Source organism: Equus caballus, chromosome 10 (genome assembly GCF_041296265.1).
Source record: "Equus caballus isolate H_3958 breed thoroughbred chromosome 10, TB-T2T, whole genome shotgun sequence".
NCBI lineage: Eukaryota > Metazoa > Chordata > Mammalia > Perissodactyla > Equidae > Equus > Equus caballus.
Genome location: NC_091693.1, coordinates 37,984,875 through 38,007,191, shown reverse-complemented (window position 1 = coordinate 38,007,191; position 22,317 = coordinate 37,984,875). Strand labels below are relative to the sequence as shown.

General features: G+C 41.6%; 1 protein-coding gene across 1 annotated transcript in view; it reads left to right on the top strand.

Moving 5' to 3' along the window:
• IMPG1 (interphotoreceptor matrix proteoglycan 1) overlaps positions 1 to 22,317 on the top strand; it is a 120,822-nt gene that overhangs the window by 40,096 nt on the left and 58,409 nt on the right. The window contains exons 5-8 of the mRNA XM_070225165.1: positions 8,527 to 8,591; positions 9,243 to 9,319; positions 12,558 to 12,710; positions 18,527 to 18,585. Coding sequence (XP_070081266.1) covers positions 8,527 to 8,591; positions 9,243 to 9,319; positions 12,558 to 12,710; positions 18,527 to 18,585 — 354 coding nt within the window. The remainder of the gene's footprint in view (positions 1 to 8,526; positions 8,592 to 9,242; positions 9,320 to 12,557; positions 12,711 to 18,526; positions 18,586 to 22,317) is intronic.

Below are 22,317 nucleotides of genomic sequence, written 5' to 3'. Positions count from 1 at the left end.
TAGTCAGCACATAGCATAATACCTGCATAAACAAAGAAGAATACCTAATTCCAAATTCCACTGTACAGTCTGAATTTATATTTAGCCTGTGGGCACCAATATGGTCTTCCATGTTTACAACAGACACCCGTTCTGATTAGTCAGAGTCCACGCCAGGCTGATTGACAATATGTTGTATATTACCCCTCTTAGCACTTTGGCAGAATTGGGGTAGTAGGAATATGAAGATAGTCCCTTTGGCTATGGCCAATCTGGATGACTCTACAATAATAGAGCACCTAGCCATTCCCTTTGGTCCTCCCATCATCATGAGCCACAGAAAACTGGATCAAATATATTGGTCAACTATGACTATTTTGTACTAACACAGACACAATCTTTTGGAACCTAATAGCTTATAGTAACAACTCTTTCAGTGAGCTTCAAAAGACACAATTAATGCTACTCCTTTGTAACTAAAGCTTACTAGAATTGGCCAACATTCCATGCAGACAGCTCTATAACCATAACCTTGGATCTGCCTTTAGATGTCTTCCACACTGCCACTGCATGGCTCTGCGAACCTTCCCACAACTCTCTAGCTGGTTACTATTTTAGGCAATGTTTGTGTTCAGAATAGGGATTTAATACACCTGCATTATTCAGAGACATATCTCTCTCCCATTACTGAAACCACAAGAGTTGCTTTTTTTTTTAATTGAGGTAACACTGGTTTATCACATTATATAAATTTCAGGTGTACGTCATTATATTTTGGTTTCTGTGTAGACTACATCATGTTCACCACCCAAGGACTAATTACCAACCATCTCCATACACATATGCCCAGTCACCTCTTTCACCCTCCTCCGTCCCATCTTCCCCCCTGATAACCACCAATCTAATCTCTGTATTTACATATTTGTTTGTCGTCGTCCTATTTATGAGTGAGATCAGACAGTATTTGACTTTCTCCATCTGACTTATTTCACTTAGCATAATACCCTCAAGATCCATCCATATTGTCACAAAAGGCCAGATTTCATCGTTTCTTATGGCTGAGTAGTATTCCATTGTGTATATGTACCACATCTTCTATATCCATTCGTCCCTGTTGGGCACCTAGGTTGCTTCCAAGTCTTGGCTATTGTGAATAATGCTGCAATGAATGTAGGGGTGCATGTATCTTTATGCTTTCATGTTTTCATGTTCTTTGGATAAATACCCAGCAGCGGAATAACTGGATCATATGGTACTTCCATTCTTAATTTTTTGAAGAATCTCCATACTGTTTTCCACAGTGACTGCAAGAGTCTGCCCACCCACCAGCAGTGTATGAGACTTCCCTTTTCTCTCCATCCTCACCAACAATTGTTATTTTTTGTTAATTATAACCATTCTGCTGGGTGTAAGGTGATATCACATTGTAGCTTTGATTTGCATTTCCCTAAGAATTAGTGATGTTGAGCATCTTTTCATGTGCCTGTTGGCTATCTGTATGTCTTCTTTGGAAACAGACCTTTTGCCCATTTTTTGATTTGGTTGTTTGTTTTGTTCTTCTTGAGATGCTTGAGTTCTTTATATATTTTGCATATTAACTGCTCATCAGATTTTTAGGTTGTCTTTTCGTTTTGTTCAGTTTCCTTTGCTGTTCAGAAGCTTTTTAGTTTCATGTAGTCAAATTTGTTTATTTTTTCTTTTATTTCCCTTGCCCAGTCAGACATGGTATTTGAAAATATGCTGCTAAGACCACTGTTGAAGAGTGTACTGCCTATGTTTTCTTCTAGAATTTTTATGGTTTCAGGTCCTACATTCAAGTCTTTAATACATTTTGAGTTAATTTTTGTGCATGGTATCAGATAATGGTCTGCTTTCATTCTTTTGCATGTGGCTGTCCAGTTTTCCCAACACCATTTATTGAAGAGACTCTCCTTTTCTCCATTGTATGTTCTTGGCTACCTTGTCAAAAAATTAGCTGTCCATAGATGTGTGGGTTTATTTCTGGGATCTCGAATCTGTTCCATTGATCTGTGTGTCTGTTTTTGTGCCAGTACCATGCTGTTTTGATTACCATAGCTTTGTAGTATATTTTGAAATCAGCGAGTGTGATACCTCCAGCTTTGTTCTCTTTCCTTAGGATTGTTTTGGCTATTCAGGGTCTTTTGTAGTTCCATATAACTTTTAGGATTCTTTGTTCTATTTCTGTGAAAAATGCCATTGGAACTTTGATAGGTATTGCACTGAATCTGTAGATTGCTTTAGGAAGTATGGATATTTTAACTATGTTTTAATTCTTCCAATCCAAGAGCAAAGAGTATCTTTCCATTTCTTTGTGTCTTCTTCAATTTCTTTCAACAACGTTCTATAGTTTTCAGTGGGCAGGTCTTTCACCTCTTTGGTTAAGTTTATTCTTAGGTATTTTATTCTTTTTGTTGCAGTTGTAAATGGGATTGAATTTGGGTTTTTTGGTTGAGGAAGATTAGCCATGAGCTAACGTCTGTGCCCATCTTCCTCTATTTTATATGTGGGATGCCTGCCACAGCATGGCTTGATAGGCAGTGTGTAGGTCCATGCCTGGGATCCGAATCTGTGAACCCTGGGCCACCAAAGTGGAGCATGTGAACTTAACCACTATGCCACCAGGCTGGCCCTGAGATTGTATTCTTAATTTCTCTCTCTGCTACTCTGTTGTTAGTGTATAGAAACACAACTGATTTTTGTATGTTAGTTTTGTACCCAGTAATTGTACTGTATTCATTTATTATTTGTAAAAGTTTTTTGGTGGATTCTTGAGGGTTTTCCATGTATAAAATCATGTGATCTGAAAATAGTGACAGTGTCACTTCTTCTTTTCCAACATGAATCCCTTTTATTTCTTTTTCTTGCCTGATTGCTCTGACTAGGACTTCAAATACTATGCTAAATAAGAGTGGTGAAAGTGGGCATCCTTGTCTGGTTCCTGTTGTTAAAGGGATAGCTTTCAGTTTTTCTCCATTGAGTATGAAATTAGCTGTGGGTTTCTCCTATATGGGCTTTACCAGGTTGAGGTACTTTCTTTCTATACCCACTTTATTCAGAGTTTTTATCATAAATGGACACCATATCCTGTCAAATGCTTTCTCTGCATCTATTGAGATGATCATGGGATTTTTATTCTTCATTTTGTTAATGTGGTGTATCACATTGATTGATTGGTGGAAGTTGAACCATCCCTGCATCCCTGGAATAAATCCCGCTTGATCATCGTGTGTGATCTATGTAATGTATTGTTGTACTTGATTTGCTAGCATTTTGTTGAGGATTTTGATTGACATTCATCAGTGATATTGGCCTGTAATTTTCTCTTTTTTGTGTTGTCCTTGTCTCGTTTTGGTATCAGGGTAATATTGGCCTTGTAGAATGAGTTAGGAAACTGCCCCTCCTCTTCAATTTCCTGAATTTGACAAGGCTAGGTATTAAGTCTTCTTTGAATTTTTGGTAGAATTCACTAGGAAAGCCAACTGGTCCTGGACTTTTAATTTTGGGGAGATTTTTTATTATTGTTTGATCTCCTGCCTGGTGATTAGTCTATTCAAATTCTCTGTTTCTTCTTGATTCAGTTTTGGAAGGTTGTATGATTCTAAGAATTTATCCATTTCTTCTAGATTATCCAATTTGTTAGTATATAGCTTTGCATAGTATTCTCTTATAATCTTTTGTATTTTTGAGGTATCTTTTGTAATTTCTCCTCTTCTGTTTCTGATTTTATTTATCTGAGCCTTCTCTATCTTTTTCTTGGTGAGTCTAGCTAAAGGTTTATCTATTTGGTTTATCTTTTCAAAGAACCAGTTCTTAGTTTCATTGATTTTTTTCTATTGCTTTTTTAGTCTCTATTTCATTTACTTCAACCCTGATTTTCATTATTTCCTTTCTTCTACTGATTCAGGGCTTTATTTCTTCTTCTTTTTCTAGTTTCTTTAGGTGCACTGTTAGATTATTTGAGATTTTTCTCTTTTTCTTCCAATTATTTTATTGGGGTCACAATGGTTTATAACATCGTGTAATTTCAGGTTTAAATTATTTAGTGTATGAGGGGTCCCTTTTATTTGAGATTTTTCTTCTTTGTTGAGGTAGGCCTGTATTGCTATAAACTTCCCTCTTAGTACTGCTTTTGCTGTGTCCCATAAATTTTGGCATATTTTCATTTTCATTTGTCTCTAGGTATTTTTTCATTTCTCCTTTGATTTCTTTGTTGACCCAATAGTTGTTCAGTAGAATTTTGTTTAATCTCCACAAATTTGTGGTTTTTCCAGTTTTCTTCCTATGGTTGATTTCTAGTTTCATAGCATTGTGGTCAGAATAGATGCTTGGTATTATTTCAATCTTTGGAAATTTATTGAGACTTGTTTTGTGGCCTAATATGTGATCAATCATGGAGAATGTTCCATGTGCATTTGAAAAGAATGTGTATTCTGTGGGTTTTGAATGGAATGTTCTGTATATGTCTACTAAGTCCATCTGATCTAATGTGTCATTAAGGCTAATGTTTCTTTATTGGTCTTCTGTTTGGATGACCTATCCATTGTTGTAATTGGAGTGTTAAAGTCCTCTACTATTATTATGTTACCATCTATTTCTCCTCTTATGTCTTTTAATAATTGCTTTATATATTTAAGTGTTCCTATATTTGGTGCATAGATATTTACAAGTGTTATATCTTCATGTTAGATTGTTCCCTATTTCATTGTGCAGTGCCCTTCTTTGTCTCTCCTTACAATTTTTCTTTTAAAGTCTATTTTGTCTGATATGAGTATTGCTACCCCTGCTTTCTTTCATTGCCATTTGCATAGACTATCTTTTTCCACCCCTTCACTTTCAGTTTGTAAGTGTCTTTAGGTCTGAAGTGTGTCTCTTATATGCAGCATATGTATGGATCTTGTTTTTTTACCCAATCAGCCACCTTATGCCTTTTGATTGGAGCTGTTAGTCCATTGACATTTAAAGTAGCTATTGATAAGAATATACTTATTGCCATTTGGTTACTTTCTTCTGGGTGTTTTAGTAGTTCTTCTCTGTTCCTTTCTTCTTCTCTTGCTCTCTTCCTTTGTGGCTTGATGGCTTTCTTTAGTATTATGTTTGGGTTCCTTTCACTTTTTTGTGTGTGCATTTATTATAGATTTCTGGTTTATGATTACCATGAGGTTCATATCTAATAATCTCTGTAAATAGCAATCTATATTGTTGATGATCTCTTACATTTGACTGCTTGCTAAAAGCTCTACTCTTACTCCCCTCCTCCCACATTTTGTTTTTGATATCATATTTAAGCTCTTTTTGTGTGTATCCACTAACCTATCTTGGAAATAGATAACTTTAGTACTTTTGTCTTTTGACTTTCATAGGTGGTTGTTCTGTTACCTTTACTGTATATTTGTCTTTACCGGTGATTTTACTTTATTTTTTCTTGATAATTTTCTTATTCCTATTCATGGTCTTCTTTTCCACTTAAATTAGTCCCTTTAACATTTCATGTAAGTCTGGTTTATTGATGATAAACTCTTTTAGTTTTTGCTCGTCTGCAAAACTCTTTATCTCTCCTTCCATTCTCAATGATAACCATACTCAGTAGAGTATTCTCGGCTGTAGGTTTTTTCCTTTCAGCACTTTAAATATATCTTGCCACTCTCCTTTATCCTGTAAGGTTTCTGCTGAGAGGTCAGCTGATAGCCTTATGGGGTTTCCTTTGTGTGTCACTTGTTGCCTTTCTCTTGCAGCTTTTAGAATTCTCTCTTTGTCTTTAGTTCTTGACATTATTGTTTTTGAGGAAGATTAGCCCTGAGCTAACTACTGTCAATCCTCCTCTTTTTGCTGAGGAAGACTGGCCCTGAGCTAACATCCATGCCCATCTTCCTCTACTTTATACATGGGACACCTACCACAGCCTGGCTTTTGCCAAGCAGTGCCACATCCGCACCCCGTATCCGAACCAGCAAACCCCAGGCCACCAAGAAGCAGAACGTGCAAACTTAACTGCTATGCCACCTGGCTGGCCCCAGTTCTTGACATTTTAATTATAATGTGTCTTATTACAGGCTGCTTTGGGTTGATCTTGTTTGGTGCTCTCTTTGCTTCCTGTACCTGCATGTCTGTTTCCTAACTTAGGTTAGGAAAGTTTTTCAGTTCTTATTTGTTTAAATAGAGTCTCTTTTGTCTCTCTCTTCTCCTTCTGGGACACCTATAATACAGTTGTTAGTGTGCTTGATGTTGTCCCAGGGGTCCCTTAGACTATCCTCATTCTTTTTAATTCTTTTTTCTTTTTTCTGTTCAGCTTGGATGATTTCCTCTACTCTTTCATCCAGCCCACTGATCTGTTCTTCGGCATCATCTGCTTTGCTATTGGTTCCATCTAGTGAATTTTTCATTTCCATTATTGTATTTTTCAGTTCTAATTAGTTCTTTTTTATATTTTCCAATTCTTTGTTGAAGTTCTCACTGTATTCATCTATTCTTCTCCCAAGATCAGTGAGCATCCTTATGACTATTAGTGTGAACTCTTTATCAGGTAGGTTGATTATCTCTGTTTCATTTTGTTCTTTTTCTGAGGATTTGTCCTGTCCCCTTATTTGAAACATATTCTTTTGTCTCCTCATTTTGCCTATTTCTCTGCACTTTTATCTGTGTTTTAGGTAGATCAGCTAAGTCTTTCAATCTTGGAGAAGTGGTCTCATGTAACATATGCCTTATGAGGCCCACAGTGGGCTTCCCTCTTGTCACCAGTTCCAAATGTTCCAGGAGTGCCCCCTGTGTGGGCTACCCAAGTCTGTTTGTTGTGGTGGGGTTGCTCTTACTGTAGGTGCCTGGGGAGGTTAGGCTGTCCCCCTGGACAGCTGGTTATAAGGCTCAGCTGTGTACAGCTGCTATGGTCCCTTCAGTCACTTTATTGGGTTGAGGGAGCCCCAGCACAGTTGGCTGCAAGGTCTAATAGAACATTCCTACTGCAGTTTTTCTGTTAAGTGAATAAGACCCTAGCATGACTGGTTGCTAGACTCAGGGGCTCAGAATTGCTGTAGGCCTCTGGCCTGCAAGGCTGTTGTCAGCTCTCTCAGTTGTACAGCTTGGTGGGGCCAGCCCCAGGCATGGCAGCACATAATTGTTTTAGGCATTGGAAGGTGGGGCAGATCCCCTATATGGCTGTTTAAAGGAGCCCAGGTCTGCTGCAGCTGACAAGCCCCACCCCCACAGGCCCACACACCCTGTCCATGCAGTCCTGCCCTGTGTGTACACCTCGCCCCACTGAAGCAGACCCACTTGCCCTGCTGCAGAGGTCACACACACCCCACCTATGCAGGTCCACAGGTTGCCCAAGGGGTTGCTTGTGGGTAGGGCCCATCCCTAGGGCAGGCTGTCTGCCCTGGTTCAACTGGATTAAATCTGTGCTCTAGTGGGTTGGGCAAACCCCTGTGCTAACAGGCCAGGGGAAGAGCTCCAATGGCATCTGCCAATTTCTGTGTCAGCATACCTGTACTAGGTCACAATAATGTCTGCTGCCAATGTCTCAGTCCCTTGGGAGGTGGTCCCAGCCACCTCCTGCCTCCCTGAGATATGCCTAGAGCCTATAAAGTGAGTCTCTTTTTACCAAAAGACTGTGTACCTTTCTTTCTGGTGATTTTGTGTTGCTTTCCTAAACAGGTGAATTTGTGCATGGGCCCTTTAAGAGCAGGCTTTTCTTTCTCTTATGTTCAATAGCTTTTCTGGGTTTATTCCCCACTGTTGTTAATAGCCAGCCAAGCCAGATATTATGACACTTGCTTCAGTTGTGCGGAGTTCAAAAGCTGCTTATTGTGGCTTTGCTCTCCCACTCAGATCCTCCACTCCTCCAGGGAAGGCTTCATACCTTAGGATTGCTCCTGGCCATGAAGCACTGCAGCTGGAATGTGGCTTTGTTCTCTCCAGGAAGGAATTTCTGCCTCTTCCACCCTCAGTCAGCTGTGTCCCTTGTTGTGGGGGTTCTTTTTATCCAGTTTCCAGTCCTCTCTCAGGGGTAATTGTTCCAAGGGTAGTTGTAAATCTGTTGTGCCTGAGGGAGAAGGTGAGTTCAGAGCACTCCTACACCTCCATTTTCCCAGCAGTCCCAAGAGTTAGTTTGTCAGATAAAATTAATGACTCTCTGGATTTGCAGGTTTGAGGGTCTGAGATTTTAGTAAGAATATTTCAGTCCTAGATCATGTCATTGATTTTCTTTGATGTTAAGGACACGGTGTAAGCACAAGGGCTTACAAAGACCAGCTTTGCCTCCTGTGGAAATACTCCCCAGGACCACGCAAAACCAAGATGCTTATGGAAAATCCTGGAGTCAAACAGAACGATTTGGGGAATTGTTTGAATTTTCACCTGATGAAAATAATTTGACAGTTACTTCGGCTATGAAAAATCAGGCAGATCCAATTTTAAAGTATACCTTTTCTTTAACTTTTAAGTCCACTGAGTATAGGAAATTTAAATGCATTTCCTCTGTTGTCATCAAGCTCTCTTTCACCACCTCTTCTTTCTTTCCTATTGTGCTGATAGAAAAGGTGAAATATCCCCAGAGGAGACAGTAGGAAAGCCTGGAGACACTCTTCCTTTTTCTACAGGTAAGGTTACATGTCCTCATTTTGTCTGCTTCTGAACCTTAATTCAAATCATCATGAAGACGTGGTACTTCAAAAGCAATCCTTAATTGAAGTTGAAAAATTTATAATGTACATTTTCAAAACTAACTTGTATTTCTAACTCTATAAAATAATTTAAATTCATTGTATAAAACTTGGAAAATCTAGAAGAGAATAAGGTAAAACCAAATCACTCCAAATTATCCTACAATTTGGAGGCAATCGTTACCAGTATTTTCAAACAAACAAATTCAAGAAAAATATCTGTGTATGCATCCATTCTATAGTCACCAGAAGAAAAATTAATGAGATCTCACAACCAGAACTCTTTAACTGTAATACCGTTATAGTTAACTGTATGTGGGAGATACATATTTAACCCTTTAACATATCTAGGAGAGCACCAAAATTTGGTCTAGGAAGAAAGAATGATGAGTTCAACTTGGACTAACAGTGTGAGTTATATTTTTCTCAAGAACATATTTATGTGATCTTTAAAAAAAAGGAGTTCAGAATGCACCTAACATCTGGAAATTCCATAATGATGGAAAAAGTATTTGATATTTTGACCTTGCTCTAATGTAACCTCCTCCAGTCTCATTTTTGTGCCTGTAATTTTTTTAATTTCCACAGATGTTGCCAGCATCTCCCTCGGGCCCTTGCCTCTCTCTCCTGATGAGACACTCCTCAACGTCACCCAGATGCCTATAGTAAGACATTCTGAGAGCCAGTCTAGCCCTTCACATGCCTGCCTTTGTTTTATTAGTGAAACAGGAAAAGAGAATGGACAAACCAGCCATCCAATGTTATTAGGGCTACATTTTTATCACTCTGATTAAGAGTCAGTGACTTTGTTTTAGTTAGCATCCTCACTTCTTCCTAGAGACTAAGGGGGAAAATAAATTGAAAACAAGGACAAAGTGAGAGGAATTGCAAGAAGCAGTACCTCGCAGAACCTTCTAGACAGCAGGTGCTCACCAACATTAGAATGAATGAATCTATCAATCAACCCATCAAGTTCTTTCTCCACTGAAGTGTGATCTCATGCTGACAACAAGGGTAGAAGTTTCGTTCTCAGTCATGTCCAGGATGAATAGTTCAGATAAATATCAAAATGATCAAAATCTTGTGTGTCAAATGGGGAAAAATAGAAAGTGTTCACAAGCAAAGAGGAGCACTGGCCACAGCTCTCTTTGAGTGAAAAGGCATGCAGGATGAGGGGATTGTCACAGAATTTAATGTTGGTTATAAAAAAGGAGGGGGGGGCATTTGTAACCCCCCAAGAAAGCTTTGATCCTAGACACTCAGTCCCAAAGCAGGGAAACGCCATCCTGGTTCCTCCTGAGTGTCAGGACTGTGGCAGCACCCAGTGAGCAGCAGGCTCAGAAGGGGGCAGAAGCATAGGGGTAGCAAATCAGAACCTGCACATCTCGTCCAGGCTGCCACTGCGGACTCCCCGTGTCTGGGCGACTTCTCCAGCTCTTTCCCTTCCTGTGATCCTCTCCCCAAGGCACAGGTCAAAGCTGGACAGTGAGGGTAGGAGGGTCAGTCTCACCAGCTTCCCAGAAAAATTCAGAGATGAGAAGCCTGCTGGCCATCTTCTCTGGCCTTTACATCAGATGGCTGCAGATTTGGTGGAACTATTGCTGTAAACAAAGAATATAAAGGTTTTATTTTTCTCAAAAATACTATTCCATCAACAGTGAAAAGTGCTGTTGGAAGAAATTGAGATTAAACATATTCACTGTAAAATTTCTAGGACAATTCCAGTTTTCCTTCCCTGTTTTCTCACGTTACCTGTGTGCCATATTCTTCAAATCTAATATAGGTCCCTCCTTCTGGACTAAATATCCTCTAAATATTTCATTTCGCATTCATTACATCCTCCTGTTAAGATTCTTTTTAAAACCTGCACCTATCACTTACTCTTCATTCAGAAAACATTTTACTAAAATCCACTGATGTACCAGGCATTGGGTTAACACCAAAGATCCTAAGATGAACAAGACACTGTTCTGTCTTCAAGAAACTTATAATGCAAATAAGTACAACAAAACAGTCCAAGTGCTATGATTGAAGATGGCAGATGTATAGACTGGGACAAAATGATAGGCCAGGACAGTTTGCAAAGGTTTTGACCCCAGTCATTTGTATTCACTGAGAGTTTTGTGCCTAAATGGCCTCATGTTTTTTACTTCGGAAGATTTGATGAAGTGTGAGAATCATGCTGGATTCAATGAGATTAGCATATGAAAAGCAGACTCTAGGTGAGTATATCATAGGTACTGAATGAGCAATTCAGACAATCAGCAATTTGCTGCTACAGGAGTTTAGAGGAGGAAAAGATTTCTACCCTAGATGGTCAGAGGAGATAGTCTTTTAAACGACCCACAGGATGTTGGTAAGAAGTAAAAAAGTGGAGGTATGTGTTTGCTGGAGGTGGGCATGGGGAGCAGCGAGGAGAGTCTCCAGTCAGGAGACGAGCATAAAAATGTAGTGTCTCAGCAAGAGTGGACAGAGCCATTTGGTGGTCAGGGCAGGGAGAAGAGCGAGAGACTAAAATTGTTCAAGCAGATTGGTATCAGATTGTGGAGAGCCTTGAAGGTCAAGAAAAAGAGTCTGGGTTTTGTCTCCTAGATAGTGAGGCATCTGTGAGGATGCTGGGTGAGAGGCATGGAAAATGAGTGCAGCAGCTGAGGGTAAGTTACGAGACTTCTTGGTAATACAGCTAAGGAATTTATTTAAATGTCTCATGTGAACTTTAAATCTGCCTACTGAAATGGTGTTTCTGCCACACTTTTCTCTTAACTTCCCATAGATCCTAGTCCTGTGCTCCACGCATACAGAGGCTCGATGTGTATGATTTGAATGAGTGAATGAATGAGTGAGTAACCTTTTTGTCAAACAAACATCAGTAGCCTGGTAAGTGTGACTCCACATCCTCCACGTGCCCTATTAAAGTCAGAGGCTGTGCCGCAGTCCGCTCCCCGTGGAGGAGGGGAGTTTGTGATAAGAAGTGAGGAGAAACTACACCAGCTGCCACTCGGCTGAGTTCTGCCCGTCAGCATTTTCTTGGTTCTTCTCTTTTTTCAGCTTCCTAATTTCACCTTGTACATTACCAGAGACATTCAATTTTCCACAGACATATTTTTTACTCTTTTGAGAAAGCTGTGCAGATTTCAGAATCGTCTGGGTACCCAAGGCTGAAAATCTATCAAACCCCGAGTTTGAAACCCAGCTGCAGGCTTGCTCTGTGCCCTGGGAGCCCATGTGAGTTCAGAACAATGAGAGACGCATGCTTGTTCCCAGACCAGAGGGCAAAAGGGATGACCCCTGGCCCTTTGTGAGCAGAAGCCAAATCCAGATCCTCAGAATAGAGTGTCTATTCACAGCCACAGGCTTCCAAAGGTGGCTCAGATATGCCATTCCTTCTGAGAGAGAGATTTCAAAGCGTCCCTTCACCTGACAGTGCTTTCTAACTAGTTTTAATGTGAAGCTTAAGTACACAGGTTCTCGTTAAACCAGGGCAGACTCTTCTCTAAAAGGGATTATATTAGATACCTCAGCATCTATAGGTTATCTTGTCTAATCCAGTCCTCATCAAAGAGTATTTATAAAGTTACGCTAGGATGGGGCACAATCCTAGTGATGCTCCAGCAACACATATGAATCGTGTGTGTGTGTGTGTGTGTGCGTGTCTGTGAATGCTTTCAGGAAGAACACACAGTCATCAAATGACAGTGTTCTCAAGGATTCTAAATAGTTAACTCTTTGGAGCTTCGGTGCTTTGTCTCCCAGTGAAATTTGGAGGCCACTTCTAGTCAATAGGACTTTTATTCTAGAAGCACTCAAGCCTTCCTAATCCACTTCTTGAGACAATAGCAATATGTTATATAATATAACCATTTGCTTGTGGTTTATATTAATGGAAGACCTTTTTTAACTCAGCAAAGAGAAACAGAATTCACTGAGCTACCCAGGGGCCCACTGGAGCAGAAGGTGGAGCTGAGCATCTCTCTGGCCAACCGGAGGTTCAAGGCGGAGCTCACTGACCCCCAGTCCCCGTATTTCCAGGAGCTGGCAGCAGAGTCTCAGCTTCAGGTGAGTGGACTCTCCCCACAGCCCCAGTCGTGACTCAGAATCTGGGAGCCAGCAGGACATAAACCCTTTTGGCTAATAGTTCCACCTTCTTGTGACCAGGCATCCATTTTTAACCATTAAAAAGCAGTCAAAAACTGCAATGGGTCCCAACATGTTAGGACAAATGGATCTCCAGGAAAGTTTTCCATTCCAACTTTTCCATCTTATAACTCATTTACATTTACATTGTCTTAAAATATTAGCAGGTTTTTAAATCTCATTTACCTGAAAGCCCCGAGGAGCTCTTCTGTATGTCTAACGTGTCCATGTTGGCACAAACTAGGGAATGTACTCAGTTGAAATATGAATTTTTAATCCATAAGGCTTTATCTTTCATACTATTTCCACTTTTGCAGTTTGATGCAATTTAAAGACATGACATTTTTCACGGGTGACAGGTGAAAGGCAATTATGCTGTCCATGTCATCCACTAAACTGAGATGTCCCAAGATGTCTCTTCCGTCTCTGACCATCATATCTGCCTGTCCGTGATTAAATTAAAAGGCTCTTCATTCCCTGCATGATAAACCAAACTACCACGCTGTCCATGGCATCTATACGCCATGACGAGACCCCTGCCTTCCTTGCCAGCCTCGTCTTCATACCAGCTCACTGCCATCCCCCTCCTTTGTACTGTACTTTCCAGATATACAAACTGCTTGCGAATCTTTTCTCACCTTTAGCGTTTACATGTGCTGCCTCCTCTGTGGGGAATAGCCTTCCCTGACTTCACCTTACAAACTTCATCATAGAAAGTTCTCTCTACCCTTCTGGGTCAGTGCCTCTCCTCTGGGCTAACACCTGGTGCCCACTGTTGTCACAACACTTGTCACCCTGTCTTGAGATGGTTTGCTTACATGTCTATGGCTTTGTTGTCTCCATTCCTCCCTCCTTGCCTGCCATCCTCACTGCCACCAGGCTATGAGCTTCCCCTGGAAGGCAGGAAAATTTCTTTCATCTCTGCAGCCTCACCTCCTCATACAGAACTGGAGATGCAGCTAACTACTCAGTAATTGTTTGTAGAAATGCACCTGAAAAGGGAAGCATGGGATTCCATAACAAGGAGCTGCGTTATTGGCAGCCTGGGTGCCCAAGCATCTTACTCAGCCTGGCCAGGGAGCAAACAGGCCCTACTTGTCATACATGGAGAATTCAATGCTCACTTCCTCTCAACTGGAGAGGAGATGAATAATTGAAATATTCTTGACCTCCAACCTCTCCCTGCATCAGCATTCAGTCAATAAAATGTGAAGAATCATTTCTACAAACTTCAAAGAGAAAGCTTCAGCATGCGGTGTTTATAAACCAAAGAAGTACTTAGACATGCATTATTCATTTGACAGAATGAATTAAAGAATAGTCTGTTAAATTTTCTATTTGTTCTTTCAAATATTCTTTTCAACTAGTCCTTAGTATTAGAGTATCTTCAAAATTGAATAATTGGCCATGGACTGTCTTCACTGACCTGAGGTTAATTTTCTAAGTGCCTAAAACAACCTGATATAGAGTAACACAAATAAACTATAATTTTTTTAAATCTGAGTTCTAGTCTTCTTTCTGCTAAGAATTTGCCAGGAGAATTTGGGGGTCACTTCCTTGACTTTAGATTCCTCATTTAGAAATTAAAGATGACCTCAAAGTCCCTGTCCAAGTCTAAAACACTGTGTATAGAAATAATAGTACTGTTCTTAATGTTTTATATGTATTAACTCATTCCATTTTTCACACAATCCTATAAGTTAAAAATATTATTTCCCTTTTTTACAAGTGAGGATACTGAGGCACAAGGAGATTAATTAATATGCCCCATAATGTCACACCTATCTGCTGGTAGAACCAAGATTCAAACCCGGGCAGCCTGGCATCAGATCCCCTGCTCTGAACCACTATGCTATGCTTCCTATTTTCCCCAAATTTTTGTATCATCATCAAATAAACAAGCCCCTTCTAGCCTCTGAAAAACTTACTAGCCAAAGAAGAGTGTGTCTGCTCAGTCTCGCTCCAGAGACTCACCACCTCAGTCCTGCTGGTTCGGTTTCCACAGTCAACGGCTTCTCTAAGGGGGAGCCGCTCTGCTTAGAGCATCTGTTCCCCTTCTAGGCTCCTGAACAGCCTGAACCACTCAGCAGCCTGCCATCAGATGGCCAACCAGCCCCACCACAGCTCAACACTGGTGTCAGCACAGCCATTCGGCCCTAATCAGGAATTAATGGACAGTGCTTTGCAGTAATTTAATTTCCACAATAAACCTAATGAGCAATTTAATACAAATGTCAAAAGGAATGCTTAGTTGTTTTCTAAATGCTTTCTCCTGTGCAAACATTCATGAGAACTCAACACAGCCGCCTCTTTATAGCCCCGTTAACATACATTCCAGCAGAATCAGGGAGGCCCCTGTGCATTTACTATTATTAATAAGGTTAACTGGGCACTTAATTAGCGATTTAGTGGTTAGTGCTCCATGATTGGAAGGTCCCCAGAAGATTATTTAGCAGAATTAACTGACGGCTTTTGTCATCTCCTGTCTAGACACCCTCTGCCCCCTCCTAAGCAAAACTGATTCTTAATCAATCACAGACAGGTTCACAAAGAGGGCATGGACACAAGTGACAATCCCATCCACCAGAGCCAGTGCCATGGAGCATCCTTGGAGGGGGGATGGCTCTCCCCAGCGATGCTGCCTGCTGCCCACACTGCAGCTACAGCTTCTAGGAAAGCAGTCCTGTGCTTGCTTGCTTGTTTTCCTACATATAGTAGCATCTCTGGTATCCTAGACCAGAAAGAGGGATGAGTCAGGGCCTGAATCTTCTGCTCCAGCACCTGCAGCTCACACTTGAACATTCAGTCCTGGAACAGTTACTGGAACAGCAGGACAAACGCCTGTGGCCCCCAGGCTATTTGTCACAGGAGGCCAGAGCCAATCTGAAGCACATACACAGCTCTTTCCCAACTGCCCCTGTAATAAAGGCCAGCTCTGCAGAACCTAACCTGCTAGCTCTCCTCTGTTAAGCCCGTGGTGTGGTGGGAGTGGAGGCACAGAAACTTATTACCCAGGCCCCTGCCCATAATCACTATGGGGACCCTCATCCTGTCCTTCCCCTCACTGAGGCTTTCAAAAACAACTGACTGAAGGCTTCCTCTGCCCTTCCTGGGCTCCGTGCTACGTGGCTATTGAGGAAGTGGAAGAAAATCAGGCTATCAAGGAGCTAGTAATTCAGTAGAAGAGATAGAGAATAAGTAAATAAATAATACGATATCACTCTCTGCCCACTGCGTGTCAGGCATTTAACAATCATTCCTCACAGCAGACTGACAGTATAGGTACTGTTATCCCATTTTGGCTAAGGAGACTGATATTCAGAGAGATTAAGCAAAAAACTCAAGGTCTTGCAGCCAGAAAGTAGAAAAACCAATATTTAAACTCAGGCCTATACAGCTATCTCCCCATCACCCGAAAGCTGAGCTACCTTCATCACTGCAGTTACGATACACTCTGGGAATGAAAACTATTTTTAATATTGGTGCAAGAAGATGTAATTTAGAAGGTAAGTCAGTCTGCTAGGGAAAAAATCCGTGATGCACTCCAAAGCCCAATGTAAATGATTTGGGGATTCTCCGTGCATCACTGCTCTGGTCCTTGGCAAAGATAATGTAGAGTCGGCTGTAATTTTAGATACAGTGACAATGCAGTGGCATGTTGATGAGTTTGGAGAATGAACAGCTGCACTTAACTCAAACAAAATTTGATGAGTCCCTACTATGTGGATGGCAATCTGCCAGGTACTGAGAGGGGGGCAGATAAAGATGAATAAAGAAGACATGACCCCGGAGCCCAAGGAGCTTCATCTCAGAGACAGACAACAGGCACCTCACAGACTGTTTTATGGGACATGCCCTAAGTTCTAGAGTGGTAGGAAGAAGGAATCATTGAGACTGACTTTGGGGCTTCTACAAATGCTTTGTAATAGAGAAGGTGCTTGAGCTGGCTTTGAAGGTTGGGGGAGGATGGCAGCCAATGAGCAGAAGGTAGCGGAAGTTGCATCTTAGGCTAAAGGGGAAAAATTCATAGAAGTTTGGAGGAAGTACACGTTGTGTTTGGGCAGAGACAGGTTAAGTTAGTGTGACTAGAGGACACAATATTGGTCAAGGAGGTAATGATGGCAGGAACTGCAAATGGTAAGCTACTTGGGCAGTGGAGGGGGTAGGTTGTAGAGAGCCTTAAATGCCCCTCTAAAGAATTGGACCTTATTCACTAGTCATTGGAGCCCATCAAGGGATTTTTAGTGAAGAGCAGCAGATATGGAATGATTAACTTGGAAAAAAATTGTACTTAAGGAGCTATCACCTCTCTTTGCCCATACAAACCCAAAAAACCATTGCAGCAATACAGAAGGGACGATAGGGAGGGGGTGCCGGCCATGAGAATAAGAAGAACATTGTAAGAACAAAAGGCATGTGAGATTCGAACGAACAGGAGTTGGTGACTGGATGGGAGGGGCACAGAGGGAAGGTATGTAGGGATGCTGGCCTTTCCGGCATGGAAGACGATGGGTGTTCACGACCCTGACAAATAAGAGCCCAGGAGGAAAGGCAGATTTGGATGGAAGAGAATGACTCTGGTTTGGGCATATTTGGTTAGTGGCAAAATTGGGATTTTCATATGGAGAACTCAAAGCTGTGTCTCAGGTGATCATTGAAGCCATGGGAGAAAATGAGACGCCCCAGTGAGAGGCAGGGGGGAGCTGGCACAGGGAAGGAGGACAGGGCTGAGGCCCTGATCACCTCTTCAGCCTCATCTTTCTCCCCGCTCTCCCTCCCAAGCTTCACTACCAACTACTCTCCCTTCCTCTCAGGCTCTCTTGCCTCCCTCAGCTGTAAGGTGGATGGGGCAGTGCCTGTCTATGTGACAATGCGTTCCCAGAGCCTAGCACAGCACTACAGTTGAGCTTACTGAATAAACGGGAGAGGCAGTGAAATGAGGAAGCGGAGGACCAAAACCTGCAGAATCCTTATATTTAAAGTAGAGAGTGAAGACAGGAATAGGATGGAGTAAAGAAGACTGAGAAAGTCATCAGAGAGATGGAAGAAAAACGAGAAAAAAGCAGAGACATCATGGAGGAGGAACGTAAAATGCCCCTGGATTTGGAGAGAGCCAAGACAATGGCCTGGAGAGCACCCGCCCACCTGCGGGAAGGCAGAGGAGAAGCCAGGCTGTTGGGGGATGGGGAGAAACTGAGTCTCGCAGTGGTAAGATATTCGAGCATGCACCTCATTAGCAGAGTCAAATTAACTAAGAAAATTTATTGTACAGGCCACATAAATCTAAGAGCAAATCTAGTCTATTAGAGTCTCCTTCTACCATTTTATTTAGATACAGCAGCCATTTAGACTTTAATAATCCCTTCAACATTATAGATATTTTCCAAATCGTATAATTCAATTCAGAAAATATTATAGTTACTCTGTGTATAAGTAAAAACACTGTAGCCAAAAAAAGTTTCTTTCAAGTACTACCTTAAAGTTATTTCATATTTTATGTAAAGTAACCATGAAAGTAGGTCAGAACTACCCAATTACAGCTTTTAAATAAATAGCAAAACACTTTCCTCTAGGTTTCGGAAATAACTGAGAACAAAGAGTTTGGCCTCAATCGTTGCTTCAATTTTCCATCTTCATTTGTTTCCCTAACTCATCAAAAGTGCTCAGGCTTTTTCAATTAGGTAAGATCTGACCCAGTAGAACCAAAGAGTACTTCATAAATGTATTTCTCTCTGCAGATGCAAAAGGTATTTAAGAAACTTCCAGGATTCAAAGAAATCCATGTGTTAGGATTTAGGTAAGTAAGAGAAGGAGACTCTTCTCAATTTTTCAATTACTCTCTCCCTGTCCTCCTTTAAAAGCAATGTCATGAGGATTACAAGGTGCTTTTTCCCCTCGTTGTTGGGCTCTGCCAAATTCTGAAACCTGGATACATCTCAGACAAAGGAATTGTCTAATTAGAGCATGACTGTAGGTGATTTTTTCCAGGGGTACCACAGGAGCTGCATTCCTTCCTCCCTCTGGATCAGAAACACTGCTGTCTGCAGAGAGCTCGTCTGCTGTCCTTGGCAATGTTGTTTTGTTTTGTTTAAAAGATTGGTACCTGAGCTAACAACTGTTGCCAATCTTTTTTTTTTTTTTCTGCTTTGTCTCCCCAAATCCCCCCAGCACATAGTTGGATATTTCAGTTGTGGGTCCTTCTAGTTGCGGCAGGTGGGACGCCACCTCAGTATGGCTTGATGAGCAGTGCCATGTCCGTGCCCAGGAGCCGAACCGGTGAAACCCTGAGCCACTGCAGCAGAGTGCACGAACTTAACCACTCGGCCACGGGGCCGGCCCCAATGTCCTTGGCGATGTTCTTAATGAACCACTTAGGACAACACCTCAGCAGAGACAAATCCAAAAAAGTAGCAATTAGTTGCCTTGGTGTCTGCTCACCTGGTTTCCTATCAAATGCTAAATATCATCATCGTCTAAACAAATCAGGCTGACCCGAGGCAGACAGGTGAGACTACTAGAAAGCGGCACCTTAGGGGTAGGAGAGTCAGGTGGACAGGGACAGGGTGGGTGGAAGCAAGACTTCCCAAAAGATATCTTTTATATCATTTTGATGTGTGAAGCACAGTAATGTATTACCAGGCAAAAGTTGTTAAATTAAAATTTTAAATATATAAAAGAAATGAAGTAATAAAATAGTGCCATGCTAAAGCAGGGTTCCATCATGTCCCCACGGCTTTTCCACAAGCAGGCCTATATCCGTTAGCATCTCAACACTCTAGAGCAGGTTTATGATTTTTGGCAAGGATTTTTACCTCTTTCTTGTAAGTTCTCATTATTCAAAACATCTACAGGTGGGGTCATAATATGGTATTTTTTTACTGTGCCACAGGGTATGTGTCAACCTGCTGTGGCAGAATGAGATTCCATGCCCTGGGGGGATTTGTAAAGTGGGGAGAGCAACCCTCACCTGAAGTCCTTCCTGGCCCTTCACCATCTATTGTCTCCCAGCTGGAAGGTGCACAGTGAAGGGCTCCCACACCCACAGGGAACAGCCTCTGGGGGCCTCCACCAGCTTATTTCTTTCAAGCGCTCAGGCCCTCTGATTTATGTAAGACCAGAGGAAGGAATATTGAAAAGTGAAAGTTATAAAGGATGAAAGCCTTAACATTTACCAAAGCAGCCTCGTTTTTCTTTATTGCAAGATGCTGCTCTGCAGTATTCCATGTGAAGTCAGATGGATTAGAGAGAAATAAAAGGTGATAGGAGAATATTCCACATAGATGGCAGGGTCTTCGGGAGGAAACACTTCAGTCAAAGAATACGTTTTTCATTTAAAGCTGAAGGAAACGATAGGAGCAGCTCTCCTGGTGAATGTTCAAAGGCCCATTATCTCCTCCCTTCAAATAAATGAAAACCTAATAATAAAAAAGTCTATTTCAGAAGAAAACCAAAATGTTAGGTGATGAGACTTTGCAAGGTAAAACTTTTAAAGATATATCCCTTAAAACTGCATCTTTCCTGTGTGTTTATCTCTGTGCTTATCATTTCTGCCAGAATGCTTATCAAGTAAATCTGATCACATCTCCCAATGATTTCTATCATGTAATGAAGACACAGTCTCCCAGAAAACACCTTGACCCCTGAATACAATAAACAATATGCTTACGAGTGTAGCAAAGTTTTAATCATTAATAACACTACTCGGAATATTGTAAAGTAAACTTATTATGAAGGAAATTGCTTTTTCATGGAGCCAGATCCCCACAGAAGACCTAGAATCCTGTAAGTCTCATGGTGCTGTCTTTCTTTCATTTGTACACATTCTCATTTGTATAAAACCTGACCTAAAAGTTAACAACTATTTTTGTATCTGTGACCTCATTTGATTCTCTCGACATAATCGGGAAGTAGTTAGGACATGTATTAGTAGCACAATTACAAGGATGAACAGTAAAAGGTCCACTTAAATATTGCTTTATCTCTTAAAGCAAATACGGGAAACTATTAACAATCATTAAATCTAATTGGAGGGTTTATTCCTTAAAGACTTGTATACAAATATCCACAGCGCCTTTATTTGTACTAGCCGAAAACTGGAAACAACACACATGTCCATCAATAGAGCAACAGATAAACAAGTTGTGGCATGTTCTTACCATACACAACGACTCAGCAAAGGAATGAACTATTGGAACGCACAAGAACATGGGTTCATCTCAAGATTATTATGCTGAGTGGAAGATGCCAGATAAAAGGCAGTGGATTATTATTCCGTTTATACTTAACTCTAGAAAATACAGGCTAATCCATAGCGACAGAAAACAGATGAGTGGTTGCTTTGGGAGGACGAGACAGAGAGGGACGAGAGGGAAGGATGACAAAGGGGCATGAGTGAACCTTTGGGAGTGATGATGATGCTCACTATCTTGATTGTGGCGATGGCTCCACAGGTGTACAGTGTCAAACCAATCATATCGTATACCTTCAACATGTGCAGTTTGTTTCATGACAGATATTTCAATAAAGCAATTATTTTTTTGAGGAAGATTAGCCCTGAGCTAACTACTGCCAATCCTCCTCTTTTTGCTGAGGAAGACTGGCCCTGAGCTAACATCCATGCCCATCTTCCTCTACTTTATACGTGGGACGCCTACCACAGCATGGAGTGCCAAGTGGTGCCATGTCTGCACCCAGGATCCAAACCAGCGAACCCCAGGCCGCCGAGAAGTGGAACATGCGAACTTAACCACTGTGCCACTGGGCCGGCTCCCAATAAAGCTATTTTTTTAAAAGGAGCAGGACTAAAATCTTGATCCAGGAAGCCCAGCCTCTCTCCAGAGCTTCGTGGATGACAAGCTATTGAGGAACACAAGCAAGAGGCAGGCCTGGATGAATGTCCAGCTGGTACAGAAGCAAGTCCCTCCCACAGAGCAGCCCCAATGAGACAGTCACAGAGTCTCCCCGCCCCACAGGGGAAGCAGTGGCAGAGCCCATGTCAGTCATGTTACATCAGGGATGAGAGTCGGCTGAATTCACGGGCCAGGCAGACGGAGCAGCAGCACGAACCCCAGCACACATGTAGAGTATCTGTCAGCGACTATCATTTGAAATATAAAGTGAGAAAACTGAATATAGCTTCTAAACTAAATTCATATACATGTCAGGAGGAGTCCAAAATGTATGTGTCAGTTTGGTGACCAGATGGCCTTTTTCAGGCACAAGCAAGTGGTAGCCCAACAAAATGAGCCCAGGCTTGAGGTCAGGCAGGCCAGGGTTTGAATCCTGGCTCTGCCACTTTCCAGCTGACAACTTCTCCTCTCTCTGCGTGTTCCCTTATCAGTAAAATGGGGACTGTTTTGTTGAAATGATTACATGCAGATGCATGTAAACTGCTGGGCGCAGACCACCCACACAGTAAACAGGTGTTTGCAACCTGTTCCATGGTGAATGGTACCGTTCCCTCAAGGCTTACCGATTAAAGCAATTTGAGAAATAATCAGTCACCAAAACCAGTTTTAGGGTCTGGTCT